The sequence below is a fragment of the Nilaparvata lugens genome, chromosome 5 (assembly GCF_014356525.2).
Source record: "Nilaparvata lugens isolate BPH chromosome 5, ASM1435652v1, whole genome shotgun sequence".
NCBI classification, from domain to species: Eukaryota; Metazoa; Arthropoda; class Insecta; order Hemiptera; family Delphacidae; genus Nilaparvata; species Nilaparvata lugens.
The window spans coordinates 68,668,398-68,692,570 of record NC_052508.1 but is presented as its reverse complement, the minus strand read 5'-3'; the positions used below and the strand labels follow the sequence as shown (position 1 = coordinate 68,692,570).

Sequence of the window (24,173 nt, the reverse complement as noted above, 5' to 3'; positions counted from 1 at the left end):
ATCACGGTTAAAATTTAACCGGCTTTTTTGCAACCGGGCCGTAGACATTTAAAAGTAAATCTTACCAATTGACTAACCAAATGATGAGTAATATTGTAAACAAGGGAATCCTCCATTTTGTGTTCCATTCACGAAAGCTGAATGGACATCCGAGAGGTATGATTGGCTAAAGGTGCGTACAGATATACGCGCCGCGAACATGAGCAATTCACTTTTAATCAGCTGACTATATCTGTATTTTTACAGAAACGGTAAGATACAGATATAAAAAGCTTGGCATCAGCTGATTAAAAGTGAATTGCTCATGTTCGCGACGTGTAAATGTGTACGCACCTTAACAGCAATTTGAGACAACAAGTGGGAGGAGCTTATTCGGCCAATCGTAGCGCTCCATTACGATTAGACTTTTGAGCTTGTATTACAACTAAAGTCTGTATGAGATAGGTTGAGATTTAATGATTATATGCCTCTATTAGGGCGGAGCTAGGACCCTAGGTCCGCTCTGCCGCACAACCCTAACTTGAGACTAGGGAAAAATATTCCTGTTGCCAAATTGTTCGAAATTCTAATCTTTCCATGCAAACCCATATGACAGAATGTATTCAATTCGACAACATAGTCATTAGATACAGAGTAATCAATCCAGCCATATGGGTTATAGCAAGAAAATATTGAAATTTCACATACAAGTTTGATTCCCCTTTAAAATACGAACACAGCCATATGAATAACTCAATTTCTCAAAAAAATGGAGAATGTGACTTTTGCGTCTAGGCCCCTCAAATATTGATTTTTCAAATACTTTGTCAAGACGGATATTTTCTCCAAGTCTCAACGTTTTTACTTTCCTAGCCCTATTACCATAGGTAAGGAAAGTATTGCTTTCCAAAAAAAATTAAGGTACCCCAATTTCTAAATTTCTACACGTTTCAAGGTCCCCTGTGTCCAAAAAAGTGGTTTTTGGGTATTGGTCTGTATGTGTGTGTGTTTGTGTATATGAGTGTATGTGCATCTGTGTACACGATATCGCATCTCCCAATTAACGGAATGACTTGAAATTTGAAACTTAAGGTCTTTACACTATAAGGATCCGACACGAACAATTTCGATCAAATGCAATTCAAGATGGCGGCTGAAATGGCGAAAATTTTGTCAAAAACAGAGTTTTTTGCCATTTTCTCAACAATGGCTCCAACGAAAAAAATTAAGGTACCCCTATTTCTATATTTCTACACGTTTCAAGGTCCCCTGAGTCCAAAAAAAGTGGTTTTTGGGTATTGGTCTGTATGTGTGTGTGTTTGTGTATATGAGTGTATGTGCGTCTGTGTACACGATATCACATCTCCCAATTAACGGAATGACTTGAAATTTGAAACTTAAGGTCCTTACACTATAAGGATCCGACACGAACAATTTCGATCAAATGCAATTCAAGATGGCGGCTGAAATGGCGAAAATTTTGTCAAAAACAGAGTTTTTTGCCATTTTCTCGACAATGGCTCCAACGATTTTGATCAAATTCATACATAAAATAGTAATTGATAAGCTCTATCAACTGCCACAAGTCCCATATCTGTAAAAATTTCAGGAGCTCCGCCCCATCTATGAAAAGTTTGATTTTAGATTCCCAATTATCAGGCTTCAGATACGATTTAAACAAAAAAAATTTAATGGGAGAAGATTGAGCATGAAAATCTCTACAATTAATGTTCAGTAACATTTTCACCTAAAATTGAAAATAAGCTTGAAATTTGAGAAAATGTGATTATTCAATTGCAAACAGTTGGCAACTGTAAGTTGATTCTATTGAAATTCATTCACTATGAAGAGGTAGCAGACCTCGTGTGTCCTTAGCGTATTGCCCTGTCACCAGCTGGCTCAAATCTTTGAATAGTAGACTTGAGATGCGCGGGAACACTATAGCATCAGGTGATCAATTTTCATAATGGCAAGGAAAGTTGTGTGAGTGCACCACACCAGATTTTTTTATTCAGAGTAGGCCTATAGTGGTCCTCTTCCAAACATTTTCGAGATTATTTCATTATCCAGACATATTTCGGACACTATGAGCCATATGAATAAAAACTGAACATAATTATTATGCTCATAAGCATGGAGCATAAGGTTTTGCTCATGAGCATTAGGTAGAAGCATATGCATTTGCTTATTTTTATATGAATAAGCTTTACCTTATCCTCCTGAACTCTGGAGGAAATGCTCACGTATTTTAAAGATTTTTCATCAGCTGAATTGCCTTACTTTGTTTTTATAGTGAAAGGTTGGAATGTGCAACTTACTTGAGTGCTAAATATGCAAGTATAGACACAGCTTGTGTTTGGTCGTCTGCTCTGTTCTCTATCTATGAATTGAGTTTTAGGTTATTAATTGAGTTCTGAATTTTGAAATAATAGCGTAAAAAATGTCATCTCTATAATTATCTTTAGCATAATCTTATAATTTTAATAGCCTTTTTATAATCGTCTACACTCATATTTTTAAATGCCTATTTCCTATTTTGTGATGGCAGGAAAAATAGAAGTAACATGACAACTATTACAGAGCTGTGCCCCATTGGAACTCCATCTGATAGGTATCTATTGTATTCATTCTTTTGTAGGAATAATGGTGATATATAATCATGGTTGAATCTAAAAATAGTTTTATAGTTCCCAACTATTCGTTGTGATCGTATTTGGTATAGATTCCTCTTACTCACACGAATTAGTTGAGCCATTTTACTATGAGCAAAAGGTGAAAAGCTGCTCTAGACTAGACTCACCTTTTTTGAAGCATTTGCTTCAAAAGTTGAGCAAATGCTCTAGTTTATTCATACGATTTTGAGCATAAGCTTTACTTTTGAGCAAATACTCAAACTATTTTTTTGATGAGCATAAGCAAAAGGTTTTGCTCACGTTTATTCATAGAAAATGAAGCATATTATGCTCAATATTTTATAAGTATTAGTGTTCAGTGAAAAGGTATTTAAATTTCATCTGTTATCAAGAGATGAGTTGTCAAGAATAATAAAAAATTTGAATAACAAAAAAACAGTAGGATTGGATGGGGTCTCGAGCAAAATTTTAAAAGAATGTGAAAATGAATTACTGGACCCTTTATTGCATCTCCTTTAATACTTCACTAGAGCAGGGTATTTTCCCTGATGATCTGAAACGGCACTCAACCAACTTACCCAACTCCTATTTGACCCAACCTACCACTAGACCCAATTTTTTAAAATAGAGAAAAACCGCGAAACCATTTGACCCAATAGACATCTGACCCAATATACCATTTGTCCCAACTCTATGAATATCAAAAAACCAACTGACCCAATTGACATCTGACCCAACCTACCACTTGACAACAGTCAACAGTCAACTTTGAAAATAATTATGATTCCCGCTTTTGAAAACAATACTGAAAATGTAGTACCAAATGTCACCACATAAGTAGGTTAGTCTTGACCGTCCTGACATCTACCAGAAAATATCGGAATGTCAACTGTCATGGCTGTCGAAGGGTACCACTCATCAAGAAGGCATTGATGTTTTGCGCACCATAAACTATGCCACGAGAGCGCAGCACAGTAGTTGGGTCTAGTGGTAGGTTGGGTCAGATGGTTTTGTGATGTTTATAATATTGGGGCAAATGGTATATTGGGTCAAGTGGTTTCGCGGCTTTTCTCGATTTAAAAAAATTGGGTCAAGTGGTAGGTTGGGCCAAATGGGAATTGGGTCAGTTGGTATGCACCCCCTTATTGCTCCGTAAAAAAATAATATTCATGTTATAATGGCAACATTGATGCTGTTATTCTTGTCTCATTCGCGAAGCAGATAGCGCTATCCTCTTTTATTCAGCAAGGTTCTTTTCATTTGGGAGTTTCTTGAAATAATTAATCCATCTGCCTCTTGGTCCTCTCATGTTCATTCAAACCCACACCATTCTCATCATTAATTTGTTTTATGAGAATGAAATATTTCTCTGCTTTATCCAGATCGTTTTTCCATGTGAAAATATTATAAAACAACAAAGTATTATAATCTTAATGGAATTATTATTGAAATTGATTATTCAATCATTAAAGACAGTGTATATTTTCTTGACTGATGAAGTATTATTCATAAGAATAAACAGTTGATATATTTCATCAAATTGGCCCAGATCTGATGAAATCTTCTATAAAAGGCAGTGGCAAGGCAGAGAATCGGCAACGCTATTGGCCTATCCTTTCCTATAATAACGTGGACCTCACTATAATGGCAATTACAGACAAGAATCTTATTATCAACACCAAATCAAATGCTGACTTTATAATGTGAATCTAACAATATACTCATGCTGTTTGGTTTCAGTGATCAATTATCATACCTTGTCCTTGTAAAACAAAAATCTAATAAAAACAAAAAAAAAGTTTTTCCTACTGTGAACCCCATTGCTGAGCATTACCATGGAGTATTAAACATCTTTAAAAATAAGGGTTCTTTCTTCAGCGCCCTATAGTCTATAGTTACAAAAAAAAGCATTGGGTACGCCAGCTTCTGTTTGAGAGTGCACTTTCGAGGATATTAAAAAGCGTGCGTTAAAGTAAACTGGAAATCACTCACTCTACTTCTAGATTACTCCAGCGAGTGAATTTCAAGCTACCATATCAATGTGCTTGTGCCTCTCTATCGTTCGTCTGCTATCGTCGTGTCGTCTGTCATCTCACTTTTTACTATTTTGATTTTGATTTTCATAATCAGTACTGTTTATGTCTAAAAACGTTCAAGTTCAAACTTTAGTGATAATTTTGTGATTGGTACAATACACTACATTTTTACATTATTGTTTTATAAATCTGCTATTCAGAATTTTAGTTGAGCTTTAAAATTTGCTATGGCAATTTTTTCAAATGCTTTATAACCGGTGTTCTTCATGGATAATTTTTAAGTTTGTTTCCTGCTTGAAAGAAATATTGTAAAAACACTACTGAGGATTCTACATGTGAATATAATTATTGTTAACTTTCTAGTCATTGTAGAGGGTACACGATCCAAAATGTTGCTCAAAGCTGACTACGGGGAATTGTTTCCTACTAGGAAAAGTTTTGTAGTATTCATAGCTTATATGGCTCTATTTGTTAACCAAGGTAAGAAATAGTTTAACAAATTTGATTCTATATACCTAATATAAATGTGTATGATTACCATTAATTGCTGTATAAATTAGGTAACGTTTTAAATAACCAATCAATTTTTCTTTTTGTGGTTGCATAAAAATATCAAAATTTTGCACAATTTAAATTTGATAATGTTTTGTGCAAGTCCTACCTTTTTTTATTCAGAGTAGATAATCAATTGATTTTTCTAATAAATCACTGGATTCAGTACAACATTTTGAAGGGGCCATGTAATTGAGTAAATAATGAACATAGGTCTAACCCTTTGTAACCTATGTTGACGTAGCCTACACTATGATACATTAAATCATTTGTATCTCAGAAAAAGACTAATTTCATGAAATTTTATATTATTTGTTTCAGGTCTCTTAGTTACCGCATCACAAAATCAGAGTGATAACTCATACAATTACAATATAGTTCTTGTCGTTCTTATCACTGAAGCTGTCAAGCTACTTGTATCGGTGCTCTTGTACTGTAAAGAGTAAGTTGAAAACAAATTTAATTTCATTCTAATCCAAGTTCATCTATATGAATATTTAATATCCCTAAAATATTTCACATGATTTCAGTTATAAGAGGGTTTCTAATAGAGGTTTCCTTACTTTGGCAGTTGATAGTTTGGTCTTTGATGCACTACCGCCATCCAATATTGCAGCGTTCGGGCACTATTACAGTTTGTAGCCTTTACATATTAGCATCTCCCCTCTATGTCAGGAAAGACTTAAGTTATCAAAAGAAGAGAGGATCATGTCTCCTATATATCATGAAAAACATACGGTTTCTACATGACGAGAAAAGAGGAAGTGGACTAGTATGGAACTCATTAAATGGAAAACTTGGATGTACCACATTGTCTTCCAATAAGAGTGAAGGATTGTCTTTTGGTGCTGGCAGTAAGGATGTTCATCTGCCTCACATTCCCAGTAAAGCTGGATTACCACTTATCAATATCAGTGAACGTGTCCGGTACAGTGAGAATATTATTCCCATAAGTTATAATAGGACTATTCATACTCGCTTGCGTGAATAGTTCCATTAAAACTCATGGGAATTGAATTTTCACTGTACCGGATACGTTTACCGGTGGGAATCCAGCTTATATGAGCTAACGTGCTCAAGAACTCGCTATAAAAATGGCTCATCACAAAGAGTTCCCAAGTTACTGAATAGATTATTATTTTGGTGCTAATTTGGATGGTCTGCAACAGTGACAACAGTTGTTACATGAATTTGTTTAGTAATATAACTTTCTATCTAGGGAAGCCTGGTTATTGATTACGATCATGGATATTATGCACAAATTGATGTAGCATCAGGCTGGTCACACACCGATTAGTCAAGACAAGACTAGTCACGTTTAGTCACAATACTTCACATTGTTGCTTATGGAGTCATGTCTAATTGCAATGAATGATCAGTGTGAGTTGCGGCATAAGCAGCAATGTAAAGTATTGTGACTAAACGTGACTAGTATTGTCTTGACAATATTGGTGAGTAACCAGCCTTAGTCAGTCAGTCTTGACAAATTACAATGGAGAAATATAGTGTCTACCAACACGAACTTTTGATAAAATTGATCTATCAATTATACGTGCAAAGCAGCTTGCAAAATCTTGGAAACAATAATATATATTTTACGCTGGGTCCCACCAATAAGTTCTTTAGCAAATTCGAGGATACTTGTTTTGTGAACGTTCGAGCATTTAATACCTTTAATACCTTCTGCTTCATCCATTACCCACATTTGTGGGATCGATGGCGTCATAGAGTTCAATTTCAATATACACAATAACACAACAAATAATTTGCAAATACGGAACTCGAATTCTGCCAAAAATATCGTCACTGTAAATGAGAATATATAGGAGAAACCTCAGCAGTCTATACAGCCCTGAGTACAAAAAACTCTTTCAATTGATCGAATCCTGCAAAAATGATTACCGACTTTTTGTGGACCAGATGGATGTGGTCGAATTTAAGTTTCAGCAAGATGGCGAAGTTTCAGCAACGTGTCATACAGCACACATTTCGCAAGAGGAATTTTCAGACAAGGATATTGGTTGTAACAGTAGACTGTACTACAACTTTAACGATCAATCTACATCTATTCAATTTAATCCCAATCTAGATAAAACTTTCGAGTATATTAGGATAATTTGTAAACCAATTACTTATATCTCTGTATTTTTATTAGTTTCTCAAACTTTGTTCCAGAAATCATCCCAAAACGTTCTGCTCTGATTTTTTATCCAATTCCAACGGTAAGTAATAGGAAACAAATTCCTTTTTCACTCCTCTTCACCCTTCACTTCTTTATCCTCTAATTGTCTATCACATAGGAAAGCATATTAGCTAGATAATTTTCCTCTTTCCTTTCAAATTCATCAAACATTCTTTAAGTGTAGACCAAACACTTTATTAAAAAACTAATTTTGATGGTTGTAATAATATATCTAGTATTTTTTATAGCAAATATATTTGCTACATTTACTGTAGTACTTGGTTAACATTTTAATGTTTCAATTTATTTTACTAAATATGATTAGTACATATTAGTAAATATTATTAGATTTTTTTAGTTTTTTTGGATTGCTTGCTTTTCAGTTGATGTTATTTGAATTATTGTGTGTAGTGATGTTATTTGAATTATTGTGTGTATTGTACTCATTATGCTCAATAATGTTTTAAGAACGAAGAATCTGAGCTTTTATAATAAAATGTAATTAGTTAATACTTACTTGATATTTGCTGTCGTTGTCGAAGACTGAATGAATATGGTTTGTTTCCATTCTTCTAAAAATCGTTTGTGAAAAAAATGGCGAATTTGGAGTTTCAAATCATGGAATTCTGTTGTTGTGTACCCAATTGTCGCAGGAATTATAACAAGACTCAAAAGTTTCTGTTTTCTCTTTCCGAAAGATGAATACAGAAACAAAAATGGATATGAGCGATAAGAAGAAAGACCTTCAATCCTACAAAACAACAGTTTACATAAAGTGTAAACGAACAGTGAAAATAGAGTGTTTAAGGAAAATGTGTGAAAGATCAGTGTAAATAAGGTGTGGAATAACTGTGTAATTAGAGTGTAAAAGAACAGTATAAATAAAATGTGAAAAACGTGTAAAAGTGTGGAAGAACTGTTAAACTAATGAATTAAAAAGTGAATGGAAGTTTTGGAACTGTCCAAAATCATAAGATAGAAAGGTTTGACCTGACTGAAAAACATTCTCTTGATGGGTTTCTCTGTACCACACATTTATTGTGATGTAAGTCTGTGGGAGCCTCTTTCCTAAAAAAGAGTTACACCTAATCTAGTTTACTTTTGGTTTATCTCTCCTTTGGTTCTTATACAGGCTATTATCAAGTATTTTTAGTAGAGATGAATTTATGAATAGCTCTAATACTGAATGAAAAAGACTAAGAAATTGTCAAAAAACCACAGATTTATTGATAATTAGAAATACCGGTTTCGGTTATTACACCATTGTCAATCTCTGATAAACTTATCAGAGGTGACAATGATAAGTATGATAAGTTTATCAGAGATTGACAATGGTGTAATAACCGAAACCGGTATTTCTAATTATCAATAAATCTGTGGTTTTTTGACAATTTCTTAGTCTTTTTCATTTAATATGAATAATTACCACAATATCAACTTCTCAACAACACAAAAAGCTCTAATACTGAATCGAATATGTCTATCAAGCTGAAAGTATGGAGACATTATTGCATTTGTGGAATAAAGTGTTTTTATTCCAATAAAATTTATATTTAATAAAATACAAATGTCTTTATTCTGGAATTTAGATAGTATTTCACCCAATAAAAAATTAATACAGTAACAAAAGTTAGAGAGCATACATTGATTAGCTAGTAGAAATTACTATGATTCTAGGAAATATCAATCTACATGTTATGACGTCATTAATTAGTTGTGGGCCTGAAGTAATATTAGGTATTGGCTGTAGATGGTGAGGACCCCATACCCTTGAAGAGAGGTTTACAGTGGTCCCTACTAGCAAAAAAAGTAATTGTACGAAGTGCTCTTTTTGGCTGCTGCTGTCCCCACAGGATCAGTCCATACATGAGGTGACTGTGAAAGAGTGAGTGGTATGCCATCACCACAAACTCCCTGCCTACGACGTGTCTGAGCTTTTATAGCAGATATATTACCCTGGATAGCTTTCGGCACCTCCATCTCAGCCTACCATCCAGCCAATAATTCAATGTAGAACTAATAATGATGATATTAATTGTATGTAAATGAATAAATAAATAATTTCATTTGTTTAAAGCTTTAGCTCATACAAAGAGTTGCTCTTAAATTAACAATATTCCAACTTTTTACATGCTATTTATATAATTGCATAACATATCAATAGATAATAATACTAATATTTCATTTCAACTGTCTCTAACAAATTTTAAATTTCTACATGCTATTAATGCATTTTCAAGTGTAATAATAATTTGTTTCATCTTTCTGATCAACCGAGATACAAAATTTTTAGTATAATGTATATTTAGACTGTAAATTTTTGTGATCTTTTTAGAAGTGTTTTCATAACCTCATTTGGACTATTTTTATCAAAATTAGGGAGAGGAACAGTTTTGGGTTTATCCTGTTGATTCTCTCCCAATCATTAATTTGATGTTGTGATTAAGGAATGTAATAAAAATGTAAATGTAAAATGTAAAATATATGCATAACATATCAATAGATACCGAATTAATATTAAGTTCATTTTAACCATCCATAACAATATGACGATAAAACAAAATTAGTGCATCAAAACAGGCCTAATAACAATAGAAGAGACAATAAAAACAAACAATTGAATTATCTGGCATTTCAACTTGAATCTTCAACCTGTTGTGTCCATTATTAATTCCCTAATTCTAACCGCACTTCGTGTATAGCTATATAAATTTTTAATTTTATCTTTGCTAAAATTTGACAATAGTACCATTAATTTATTGATCTTTGACATTGACTACATTTTGAATATATTTGTAAGTATGTTGCCTCCTTGCGTCTGCATACATAGGGCAGCGCACTAAGAAGTGTGACACTGTTTTATCTTCTCGCAAATATTACAGATTGGGCACAATTCAGTGCAGTCTATCAAAATACTTTTATTGTCAACAAATAAATACATCGAAAGTGTTGAATCTAAACGTAATTGAGTTACACATCTCTCCCAGGTATAGACTGTTTGAAGCAGAAGTTGTTCGCCTAGAGTTAAGTCAGTGTTCAATGTTTTATATGCCGGGCATGAGACCGATTCTAATACTCTTATTAATTGTATTTATTACATTGTGTTACATTGAGTTACACATGTGACCCAGGTATAGACTGTTTGAAGCAGAAGTTGTTCGCCTAGAGTTGAGTCAGGGTTCAATGTTTTATATGCCGAGCATTCTAATACTCTTATTAATTGTATTTATGACATTGTTATTTTAATTGTAATACATTGTTTTATTTGTAGTTATGATGCTGTACTTCATCCCAGCATTCCTGTATTGCCTGTACAACAATCTGGCTTTCATCAACCTCTCTGCATTTGATCCAACTTCCTATTTTCTACTGCTGCAGTTCAGAGTTGTTATAACGGCAATACTCTTCCAGGTAAGTCTTTCACAGTTCATATAGACACACCTTCGTAACCCTTTCAGTTTATAATGGTATCAGTATATTTATTTAGCGTATGGCATATCTATATATATAAAAGCGAAATGGCACTCACTCACTGACTGACTGACTGACTCACTCACTCACTCACTCACTCGCATAACTAAAAATCTACCGGACCAAAAATGTTCAAATTTGGTAGGTATGTTCAGTTGGCCCTTTAGAGGCGCACTAAGAAATCTTTTGGCAATATTTCAACTCTAAGGGTTGTTTTTAAGGGTTTAAAGTTCGTCTTTTAGCATGTATATTCTTCTTCTCCCAATCTCTTAATTAGAATTAAAATTTCCATATCATATGTTACTATAGAACTATAATCTAGATAGAGTACCTCTTCGAAACAGTTGTTAACTGGCAACTAAATTAATATTTTTGTCAGGTTGGCATTAAGTTGAGTTGATTTTGTTAGGTTGGCACCAAGTTGAAGATTTAAATGCATTTATCGCGGAAAAATTGATTGGGCACTGCTACTTCAATCCTGGGAATATTATATTACTAGCCGTCAGGCTCGCTTCGCTCGCCATATCTGTTTAGCCAGACGTTTAGTCTGGACCCCCGACTGGATTGTCCTAATATAATATGATAAAAATGAAAAAATGCAGGCGAGCGAAGCGAGCCTGCTGATCTCATTCTTGGACGATCCAGTCGGGGGTCCAGGGGGCGGAGCCCCCTGGCTAGACGGATATGGCGAGCGAAGCGAGCCTGACGGCTAGTACACAATAAATATATAGCTCATGAGTCCCCAATGCCTACATATATGCAATGTATATTTCCAAATTCTTTGAGATGTTGTGTTGTTTTTGGTCAGGAGAACATAAGTTCAAATTCAAAATGTTTTTATTGCCGTGAACAAATACATGTTATTGACAAAGTTATCTGGTAAACATATACATACATTTCACATAGGTACTCAAAACAGAGAAATACTATCACCGCCAACAGTTCCGCTACTTAGTTTCTTCACAGTTATATACAGATTGCCACAGTTTGTCTGACTGCCATCGTTTGCTAGTTTAATTTTAGTTATTATAAACCAATATTTTCACAGTGAATTTATTGTTGTCACAGTGAGTGATTAATTCATTTATTGTAAGAAATCTGACTGCTAGTCTTTTTAATAGAGAAAAGTGATTCATTATTTTCAGATTGTAATTTATTCTTTCCTAGTACCTTTATTACTCATCGCTTCGCCTATGATCAGGATCCTGGATTGGCAGCGTCATATCTGGGTAGTTTATTATCTAGTCCACAAATGAGATTCCAACGAACTCATGGAGGGGATTAGATTAGAATCGATTTCTTTATTAATGTATGTTACAATATTTACTGGTTTAGACACTAATTTACATTAAATGACGATAATGCTAGTTATTCAACGAATTTTACAAAGTATAAACAATTAATCAATGAGAATAGAGATTTAATTCAATTAGAATAACGATAATATAATAATGTGATGTAACTTCATAAATCGGCGGTGTTTCAACAAATAATTGTCGATTCTCTAAGAAGGATATAAAATATCCTCCCCATTAACACACGACCGGGAAAGAGAGGGAATAGAGAGATTAAGATAGATGACTGCTTTTATCCCCTAGAGAGCGTATTACAGGAATAGATAGAGTACCAACGAGTTTCAGAATCAGGAGATAAAACATAGCTTGGTTTTCACTAGTAGAGCTATAGTGGTCGAGTAACTGGCATACTAATTCTTCCGAGCTAACTCAACTCTTCTTACTTGGTCGAGTAACTGTTATCACAACAATTGAGAATAGTAGGTAAAGTGTGTTGACTAGTGAACAGAACTATCCTTAAAATGTCAATACTTTTTAATAAATTAACTCTTAAATAAATTAATACTTTCTTATAAATTACAATACTTCTTAAACTTGATAGCCTACGGCACGACTCTACTCTACTAGCTCGAACTGTTTTCATTAGCATAGTAGTGGTAGAGTAGAGTGAGAAGCGGTGGTAGGGGAAGGCAAGTGGTAGAGTGACACCCTGGTTCGTAGGACACTCTGTATATTTGAATAAATATAATATCAGTGTCGAAAGATTTGATTCTATGGAAGAATAATGTTGTTGAGTATCTGTTTCATCCATTGATTCTGAAATTTTGAATGAATTTGAATTCTTATTTCTAAAATCAATATTTTCAGATATCTATTTTCATCTGTATTTACCTTAGCTTTTTTATCGAATATGGTATTCATATTTTGAATTCAATTCTACAAAAAAATATCAGAATTATGACTTGTTGTTTAAGCACATTAGTACTCTAGCATATCTGTGCTCAAAAATAGATCTATTTATTTTGATTTGAATATTCATTGTGTACGTGCTTCAAAACTTGGCAGACCTCTGTTCTGTTCGTACTATAAATTTAAATTACTTGTAGATTACGTTTTTGCTCTAATTGATCAACAACATCTAAACGGTCTTTAGTTTAGCATAGTCAATAAAGTGTTTTTTCATTTTTATCGACTTTTTGTCATTGGTAATATAATATGAAGAAAATCATGCTTTTACAATAATTGATTCACTAGATATTAGATGAATATTGTTAATTACGTTATATAATACCCCTGAAAAAAATGTAATAATCTAAAAAAAATATAATAAGCATTTATAAAAAGTCTTTCATAATATTATCTTATAGAATTTTAGATCTATAACTTCTTATCAGTTCTTACTGACTTAGATCCCGTAATCTGCACGTAGTGTGAATCAAAATAAATTGATAGATTACAAGAAGTTATTAAAAAGTTGTAATTATCTATTCATTTGAAAAACATTTTTTCCTTTTCTAGATTGTTTTCAACAAGAAGCTGAGCAAACAGCAGTGGTTTAATATACCTTTACTATAACAATGTCTTAGACATGTAATATATAGTGAGTCGGAACAAACATCATCAAACTTTGTTATTAAAAAGTTGTAGTTGTCAAATTATATTTCAGTTTTCATCTGGCCATTTAGTTCTTCTTTATTTTTTCTTTAACGCTTCATGTATACATTGTTTATAACTTATACTTCTCCAGTGACAGGTTCTTCATTGGGTTGTATCAATGCTCTCGAGGTGTATCATCCTCTCAGTAATTTTTCTATAATGATTAAACTCATTACATTCAATAATTAAATATTCAAGGATTCAGTATTCAAAAATTACTTTATCCTTCTCAAACCACAAAAATTTTCATTCTAAATAAAGAACAGACTCCTCTCCATACACAGGCTTAAGCCTTCGTGGACGAGATTCATGTTAATTTTCATTTCTTTTCACTTTAGTATCATAAGGATTCTTATGTGTTTATTGTACAATACTTATTTTGATCATGTGCGATAGTTTACAACTTATAAGTTGTAACATATTAAAATATGATGGGCAAGCAAAATCCCTATTTGGAAGAATTTTATAGGTCTGAAGTGGAATAATAGTCTAGTATCGCAAAATGCGATAACGTATTAAAAGATTAGATAATATCAGGTATCACGGCTAAAATTAGAACAGCCGAATAGAAATAGAAAGTTATTTGCTACTTATATTATATTATATAAAGTATTGGAAAATTTGCCAAGCCGAGGCTAATCATTATTCATTAAAAAAAAAAAATAACGTCAGAAAGTGTACATGTTGATTCATTTGTTATTGTACTAATTGTGAAGTATATTCAATTGTGTATTTATTTCATGCAATAGATGAATTTGAATTTTGAATTTGAAGTTCAATAAACATGTTTGTTGGAACAGTTAGTTCTTGAAATTTGTTATAATTTTGGGCAAATTATTTGACATTTGTCGCTATGAGAGCAAATAATTGAAGATAATCATATTTAATTCGTTTTTGGATATTTTTGTTCAATGTTTATCCTTTGAGAAGCTCAACAAACAAATTCCTTTTTCACTCCTCTTCTCCCTTCACTCCTTACTTTTAAATCCTCTAATTGCTTCTACATAGGAAAGCATAGTTAGCTAGATGATGTTCCTCCTTTTCTTTTTCCCTTAAAATTCATCAAACATTTTTTAAGTGTCACCCCAGCTTATTCTACTCTATTAAAATGACAAATTCCGTTGGTGTATTGTAATTCATCTCGTAGTTGTTGTCACTGGATCTATTCATTTGAAAAACTTTTTTTTTCCTTTTCTAGATTGTTTTCAACAAGAAGCTGAGCAAACAACAGTGGTTTTCTTTGATGGTGCTAACTCTTGGCTGCGTGGTGAAGCATGTTGATCTATCAGGGCCTCCTCAAAGCCCAGCGAAACTGGAACCACAACAACCACTGGACAACACCACTGGAGGAATCAATATTTGGATGAATTTCCTACTCATTTTAGTCCAGGTAAGGGGAAAAACTGATTTTTCCAGGCGTTTTCAGACGAGTCGGCAGGGCAGGAAGCTCTCCGATTGGCTGATTATCAGCTGATTCCCATACACTAACCATAGAGAAAATATAGCATAAGAAGATATCCCATGATATCTTCATGTTTTAAATTTCAAGTCGAGTTATTTAACCGATTACTGTCGACTACTGTGTATGTTTTAACTCGAATTTTTTTTTGCCTGTCTGACTAGAAAACTATCAAACGAAATCCAATTCTTAGGATATGGTTGGAAAGAGGAAGAATTTACAATAAGATTAACACTATTTTTTCCTTCGTTTGACGTTTTTGAACTTTTTATAAGCGTTCAAACTGTTTTAACAAAATGAACTTTTCACATTTTTTCTCTGTTTATTTATAAGCCCTATCAACTGACATGAGTCTTATTTCTGGGAAAATTACAAGATCTCCGTAATATTCTTAAAAAAAATGGCAGATAATCACTAAAAAACCATGTTTTTCACGATTTTTCATAAAAATGACTTGACCGATTTTTTCAAATTCATACTCTGTATAGTTATTTATCAGCTCTATCAACTGGCATGAGTCTCCTTTCTGGGAAATTAATGGGGGATCCACCCCATCCTTGAGAAATGGACTTTGTTACCTACTTCTCGTGCATGAGGTAGTTAGGTAGAGCAGTTCATGAAAAGAACACATAGTTGAGATATTTCATCTGTAGAACAGCTGTTTTGACGACTTTTAAAAAAAATCATCGAATTTCACAATTTACACAAAGGAAAAAGTACTCTGAAAACAATTATATAATATAAGTATAACACATATACAGAAGTCTGATCGTAGTTTCAAATATGTTGCCGCCAATCGTCATTATGTTATTCCCCTAAATTATTCTCGTTTGAGAATGAGGCTTACAGTTCAATGAGCAAGGAAAGTTGTGTGAGTGTACCACACCAGATTTTTCCTTTTCCGATCGTTTTTGCAAACCTAATAAATGAATGAATGAATACGAATACAAATGCATTGTAATAACTAGATTTTTGGTTTTTCAGTGCTAGCTTCTTCCATGCTATTTTCATGTGCAGTTCATATCACAATAGGATATGAAGTGAAGGATGTGCTTTGACATGTCAATTGACAGATAATTATGATTGTGTGAGTGCGCGTGTGTATGTGTCTTATCTTCTATAATGTCCCACTTTTCATCTCCAATTCTCGAACAAGGGCTTTGCGGAAGCTCTTTAGTGAAGAGTAATTTTTGCATAGGGTTTCATACAAAAACATGTTTCTTTCCATTTTTATCATTCTACGATTTTCATATGAATACTCATTATAATTTTGTTATTAAGTGAATTATTACCGTATTCAATATAAATTATTGACCGAACGCAGTGAGGTCTATGTTTTAACTCGGATTTTCTTTCGTCTGTCTGTAAGTATAGATAAATAGATTCAATTCTTTTGCTATCGGACCATACAGTCATTAGCAACGTCAATAAAATATTCATAACACTTGACAGTTAATTTATTATAAAGAATGTGTGAAACACGTATATATTACATATATAACACATTTACGGCCAAACGCGTTGATAGAATTCCATGAGATTTGGCAGGAATATTCCTTTTTTAACTGCGAGTCGATGTATACACAAGGTTTTTTGAAATTTTGCATTTTAAGGATAATATGAAAAGAAAATGAATTCGCTCCATACTCCGATATCACTAAATAATTTCATCTACTCTGAAGATAGGATTAATCAACTATAAACTATAGAGTTATTCATAATCAATTAGCTGACAAGTGGATTATTCATTACATGCATTACACAGATGTCTGGGAAGCCAGTGAACAGTTGACTGACTAAGCAGATACTTGTGGATGTGAAAACTGCGTGAGGTCTACTGTTCAAGAACTACTAGTATATATTTTGATTAGTTTTCATTTAAATTGAACCTGCATGACTTTAACTAGTAGTTCTGTAAACAGTAGACCTCGCGCAGTTAAAAACCACAGCATTCATCATCCTGACGTGTCGGCGAGATGATATCGGTGTGTAAACAACTAATGGCTGTTTGAAATGTTGTATCGACAATAATTATTAATATTAATTATAATTATTATAATTAGAATGCTAATAAATTGTTGTAAACAATTATGCTACTACCATTAAAAGCTTACCGAGTTGAAAGCAGAGAAAAGTCGGGAGAAAATAATAATCTACTTTGAGTTTTCAATATTGCTTGCCTCATCGCTTGCAATTAATAGTACACACGACAGCTGATTTTTTACCAAATTACTTTGGAATATTAATTGCATGCAATTAATAATCCACTCGACAGCTGATTTATGATGAATAACTCTATAGTCTGATTTTTACAGTAATATTGGCGTTCGAAAGAGACTCCTTTTCCTTTAGTATTATCCTTAAAATGCATAATTTCAAAAAAAAACCTTGTATATACGTCGACGCGCAATTTAAAGAGGAACATACCTGTTAAATTTCATGTACATCTATTGCCGCGTTTCGCCGTAAATTCGGGACATAAAAACATAATCATAAAAAGAAATGCAAAACCGTCGACTTGAATCTTAGACCTCACTTCGCTCGGTCAATAAAATGAATTGAATTAAACCTGATTTTGATGATTTCTATAAGGTTGTGTGTTCCTGCCTGGCCGGTGTCTATAATGAATTCATCTTGAAGAAGCCGGGCTCTGAAGTGAATATATACATTCAGAACAGTTACATGTACATCGACTCAATTGTCTGCAATGCAGCCGTTCTACTGTATCAAGGAAATATCAGCCAAGTATTTTCAGCGGACTCAATCAACTTGGTCTTGAAATACAAGGTAAGTAAGCATTCAATTCCGTCTTCATATTCTCAATACTGGTACCTCAATTGTAGAACATTTGCCATATTCTTGAACATTAATGCCATAGCCCAGTACCTCTCTCAACTCAAATTAGGAATTAATGAATCAAAATCCCATTTTTTACAATTTAAACATAGAAATAATTCCAGGATAGATCAACTTATTAATGTACAGATAAATGAAAAAAATGTTAACCAGCCTCATTTCGTGAAATTCCTAGGGGCTGCTCTGGATCAGCATCTCTCTGGGGATTTCTATACTGATCAGCTATGTGGGAAGATTGCATCTGGAGTCTTTGCACTCCGACAAATAAGAAGATTGAATGATACCAAACTCACAATGGCAGTCTACCACTCACTCATAATGTCACACATCCGCTATGCCATTATTGTGTGGGGTGGGTCGTGCCAGAATTTGGAGAGGGTGTTCAAGCTCCAAAGAAAGCTGTTAGAGCGATCAAAGTGTAGAGAGGGTTCCTTTGTGTAATTTTTTTTCTTCTTTTTTTGTAATACTGTATGTATTATAAATATTTTACAATTCCTATACTCTGATTAGAGTCTCTGGGAAGCTTCAAAAACAAACAAACAAACAAACAAACATTTCCAAGTGAAGATTTTTATACTTTATGCTTATTCAAAAACTCATTAACAGAAAATTACCTTTTCAGGTGAAATTAAAAATATGTTGTCAGTTCCACATAATTTATGGGGGAGCCTATAAAATATTATTACTACAACCCTTGGAATTTACACAGAAACCTATTATTAAAACAGCATTAAGAAAACGTATACGCACTCCTACTGATGAAATTTTTGAAGAATTCAATGTAGTATAAGGCAAATTTATGTAATAAATTATTGTTATTGATGTACAAAAATCATAAAGATATGTTCAAGAAAATTGAGCACAGCCATCGAACTCATTCGTCAGAAGCAATAGGAATCCAAGTTCCAAGGCTAGTCAAAATTCATTCCACTACAAAAAATACTTATCATATAGCACACACTCTGTATAGAAATCTGCCTGAAAATCTACGTAATACCAAAGGTAAATCCAAATATATTTATAAAAAAAATTGTTAATGACTGGTTAAAGGAGATTGGGAGAACGAATATAGAAGAGATAATTCATTCATTTTATAGATAAAGCAAATGTCGTGTAATGTTGGTCCAAGTTTAACTCTCAATCTTTACATCTTTTATACTTCAAATCCTTAAAACTTTAATTTTTTTCCGATATTAATATCTGGTTTACCCAAGAATCTGATAGATGCAGGTACGAGGACAATCCAACGTTAGCCAATCATCGTCGAGACCCTCTTCCACAAACAGACTTTGCCTTTGTGGAGAGTTTTCATGAACTTTAAAATAATGTTGTACTCTCTGTAACTACTATATATAGCAGTTAGTTTTAGTTATAATGATTGATTATTTAAGTTCAACTGTAAGTTTTATTTATGAATATTTGGTTGCAGAAGATGTAGCGTTGTTGTATGATTTGAATTTTTGTGTTATCATGGATAATAGAAACCAATTTGATTTGATTTTCAAGCCAAACTACCTATAGTTGCAATGCATTTAAGGCATCACCAGTTTACAACTGGTGATAAAGATCACCAATAATGATGCTTCAAGTGCATTGAAACTAAAGTTTGGCTTAAATAAATTATGCTGAACTAGCAGCATCTCTTTCATTTCACCTTACGGCTGTTCAGTACACTTTTTTTATTTAAATTGGATAATCTTATTCAATATAATTGTTAAGATCATTATAAGAGTGAGAAAAAGTGGCAACTGGAATTTTTAAGTGGTCTAATAAGCGAGTTATGTGTTTTTGAAAGTGTTAACTCCGTTTTCTTTCCTGATCATAAACGGTTTCGACTATATTAACAGAACTTCTCTTAAAAATTCAAAAATGTATCTTTCCAAACTGAAACATTTTATTCCCCATATCGTTCATAAATAAAAAAGTACCATTTTTTATAAATTCGATAACTTGTTTATTTTGACATAAATTGCAAAAAAACGCATATTAGAACAAAGCCAATGATATACTGAATGTGTTAAAAAACTCCAATGGAAAATTCGAAACCGTTTATGATCTGGAAAGAAAACTGAGTTAACACTTTCAAAAACCCATAACTCGCTCATTAGACCACTTAAAAATTTCAGTTGCCACTTTTTCTCACTCTTATAATGATCTTAATAGTTATATTGAAAAAGGATATCCAATTTGAATTAAAAAAATTGTAGCCCAACGAACAGCCTTAATATGGAGAAATTTCACAATATTTCCGTTCCTAGTTTAAATTTTATTAAAAACGTTTTATTTTTATTTTCTGACAAAAAACTGGATTTGATTTTGAATGTTTATTAAAAGTATTGAATTTAGTAGACTATAAATTTAATTAAAAAAAAAAACGCAATATTCAATGTCATTGTTGAATGACTTCATTTTCATGAAGTTTTAAATCTGGAAAATCATCCTAAAGTATGATTTTCATAAACTTATTCATAACTGAATTTTCAACACATTGTTCAGAAACACTTGAATAAATCTTTCAAATAACTACAGTATCAACATTGATCATTCAGTAACCAGCAGGTGTTGGATCAATACCTACTATCACTTAATAGTAATATTAGGTATTGGTTGGATTCCCAATAGATACCATTCAGGTTTTAACAGTTGATGTGCTGCAATTATTCATTTCTAATTATACGAAAATACAAATTAAATCACTTTTTACTTTCCTTGCCCTATTACCATAGGTAAGGAAAGTATTGCTTTCCGAAAAAAATTAAGGTACCCCAATTTCTAAATCGCTATACGTTTCAAGGTCCCCTGAGTCCAAAAAAGTGGTTTTTGGGTATTGGTCTGTATGTGTGTGTGTAAAGCTGCGTACACATTCTCGTGCTTCCAACCCGCACCGAGCACGCTCCTCCCTCGTACCGCCCACGTACCACCATCGCACAGCAAACGCTCCGCCTCCGCTCTCTACTCGCCCCGATCATGAACGTTACGGAAGATGGTAGATCTTCTCGCGTTCCCCGGTCGAACCATTGTTGCTCGCCGGTCGATCATCAATCGCTCTGCTGGAGTGACGTTCGGTCTTGGAGCGGAACGAAAGTCTGTACGCACCTTATGAGTGTATGTGCGTCTGTGTACACGATATCTCATCTCCCAATTAACGGAATGTCTTGAAATTTGGAATTTAAGGTCCTTACACTATAAGGATCCGACACGAACAATTTCGATCAAATGCGATTCAAGATGGCGGCTAAAATGGCGAAAATGTTGTCAAAAACAGGGTTTTTCGCGATTTTTCGCTCCAAAGATTTTGATTAAAGTTATACCTAGAATAGTCATCGATAAGCTCTATCAACTGCCACAAGTCCCATATCTGTTAAAATTTCAGGAGCTCCGCCCCATCTATGCAAAGTTTAATTTTAGATTCTCAATTATCAGGCTTCAGATACAATTTAAATAAAAATTTCGAGTGGAAAAGATTGAGCATGAGAATCTCTACAATTAATGTCCAGTAACATTTTTACCTAAAATTTAAAATAAGCTCGAAATTCGAGAAAATGTGATTATCCAATTATTGCAAACTGTTGGCAACTGTTGATTCTATTAAATGATTCACTATGAAGAGATAGCAGACCTCGTGTGTCTCCAGCGTTATTGCCCTGTCAGCAGCTGGCTCAAATCTTTGAATAGTAGACTTGAGATGCGCGGGAACACTAGCGTCAGGTGATCAATTTTCATAACGGCAAGGAAAGTTGTGTGAGTGCGCCACACCAGATTTTTACTATTAAAAAGAACGACTAGCAGTCAGATGACAGTCATCATTTGACTGAAAAAGTGATTTAATAATAAGCAGTTCGTGATGGAAAACATCATTGAAGAACAAATTAAATGCTGTAAATCACTCCGAAGACATCTGCTAATACAAATATTGACAACAGGATAAACAGCTAGATGGAAATTCGATGAGCGCTACTATTCAAAAATTATTAATTTTTTTGCCTTAATGTGGAACTAAGCAAAGTTTACTTCAGAATTAATAGCATTGTTCGAGACAGCAATTTAATATTGTTAAATACAATACATGTTCCAATTTAATCTCTGTTATGTACTCTTTTTGTTTATTCTGTTTTTGTTGAACACAGTTCACGTTCCAATTTCATCTGTATTATGTACTCTTTTTGTTTATTCTGTTTTTGTTAAATACAGTACACGTTCCAATTTCATCTGTATTATGTACTCTTTTTGTTTATTCTGTTTTTGTTAAATACAGTACGCGTTCCAATTTCATCTGTATTATGTACTCTTTTTGTTTATTCTGTTTTTGTTAAATACAGTTCACGTTCCAATTTCATCTGTGTTATGTACTCTTTTTGTTTATTCTGTTTTTGTTAAATACAGTTCACGTTCCGATTTCATCTGTGTTATGTACTCTTTTTGTTTATTCTGTTTTTGTTAAATACAGTACACGTTCCAATTTCATCTGTGTTATGTACTCTTTTTGTTTATTCTGTTTTTGTTAAATACAGTACACGTTCCAATTTCATCTGTGTTATATACTCTTTTTGTTTATTCTGTTTTTGTTGAACACAGTTCACGTTCCGATTTCATTTATTTAAGATGTATTCATTAAATATATTCTATTTTTGTTGGTTTACAGGTCCTACTCGTGATAGTTAACAACGCTGCTATTGGAATAGTTACCAGTTTTTTCCTCCAATCACTGAATTCAATCGTGAAAACATTTGCCAGTGCACTGGAGCTGATCTTCACGGCGATTCTCTCCTGGATCTTATTCGACATACCGATTTTCACCAACACCATTTGTGCTATAATTTTAGTCTCATTAGCCGTAATAGTGTACAGTCAAAACCCAATAAACAATACTAGGCCTGCGGCTTCAGATGATACCAAATTGAAAAGTAAACACATCAGTGCGGTTTAATTTACGCTTAAAACTGTTCAATTAATGAAATATGGGAGTGTAATGAGTCGAGTAGAGACAATTAATGAAATATGGGATTGTAATGAGTCGAGTAGAGACAATTAATGAAATATGGGAGTGTAATGAGTCGAGTAGAGACAATTAATGAAATATGGGATTGTAATGAGTCGAGTAGAGACAATTAATGAAATATGGGAGTGTAATGAGTCGAGTGGAGACAATTAATGAAATATGGGATTGTAATGAGTCGAGTAGAGACAATTAATGAAATATGGGATTGTAAAGAGTCGAGTAGAGACAATTAATGAAATATGGGAGTGTAATGAGTCGAGTAGAGACAATTGATGAAATATGGGATTGTAATGAGTCGAGTAGAGACAATTAATGAAATATGGGAGTGTAATGAGTCGAGTAGAGAGACAATTAATGAAATATGGGATTGTAATGAGTCGAAGAGTCGAAAAAGCGGTCTCTCAAAAAAGTTATTTATTCAGTTATATAGTGAGGTACACGTTATAATGGCTGTGTTTGATTAGCAATGGTATTGCCATCCTTTGTATATCACTCAACAAAGCAGACAGCGCTATCTCTTTCTCGCTTTGCTCTGTTGCCAGATTGTCTTTTAACAATGTAGAATTAATAATTTACCGTGAGAAGTAAGGTCTAAGATTCAAGTCGACGGTTTGGCATTTCTCTTAATGTTTAAATGTTTATATGTTGCGCATTTACGGCGAAACGCGGTACGGTAATAGATTTTCATGAAATTTGACAGGTATGTTCCTTTTTTAATTGCGCGTCGACGTATGTACAAAGTTTTTGGAAATTTTGCATTTCAAGGATAATATAAAAGAAAAAAGGAGCCTCCTTCATACGCCAATATTAGAATAAAAATCAGACTATAGAATTATTCATCATAAATCAGCTGACAAGTGATTACACAGATGTGTGGAGAAGCCAGTCTATTGCTGTATCTCCATAAGGTCTATAGTTTCAATCAGGTACTTGTGGATGAGAATACTGCGTGAGGTCTACTGTTCACAGAACTACTAGTTGACAAAATATTTAATATCATGAAAATTTATTATGAAATTATTGAAAAATATAATTTCTTGCTTAGTAAAATATAA

General features: G+C 33.3%; 1 protein-coding gene across 1 annotated transcript; it reads left to right on the top strand.

Annotated features, from left to right (window-relative positions):
• Positions 1-4,721: 4,721 nt before the first annotated feature.
• Positions 4,722-23,621, top strand: LOC111062796 (UDP-galactose transporter senju-like). The gene is made up of 7 exons (XM_039429158.1): positions 4,722-5,128; positions 5,522-5,642; positions 7,376-7,422; positions 10,654-10,793; positions 15,003-15,194; positions 17,856-18,050; positions 22,762-23,621. Exons 1-7 carry the CDS (start codon positions 5,038-5,040, stop codon positions 23,044-23,046), a joined length of 1,071 nt encoding a protein of 356 aa, XP_039285092.1. The 5' UTR covers positions 4,722-5,037; the 3' UTR covers positions 23,047-23,621.
• Positions 23,622-24,173: the final 552 nt, after the last annotated feature.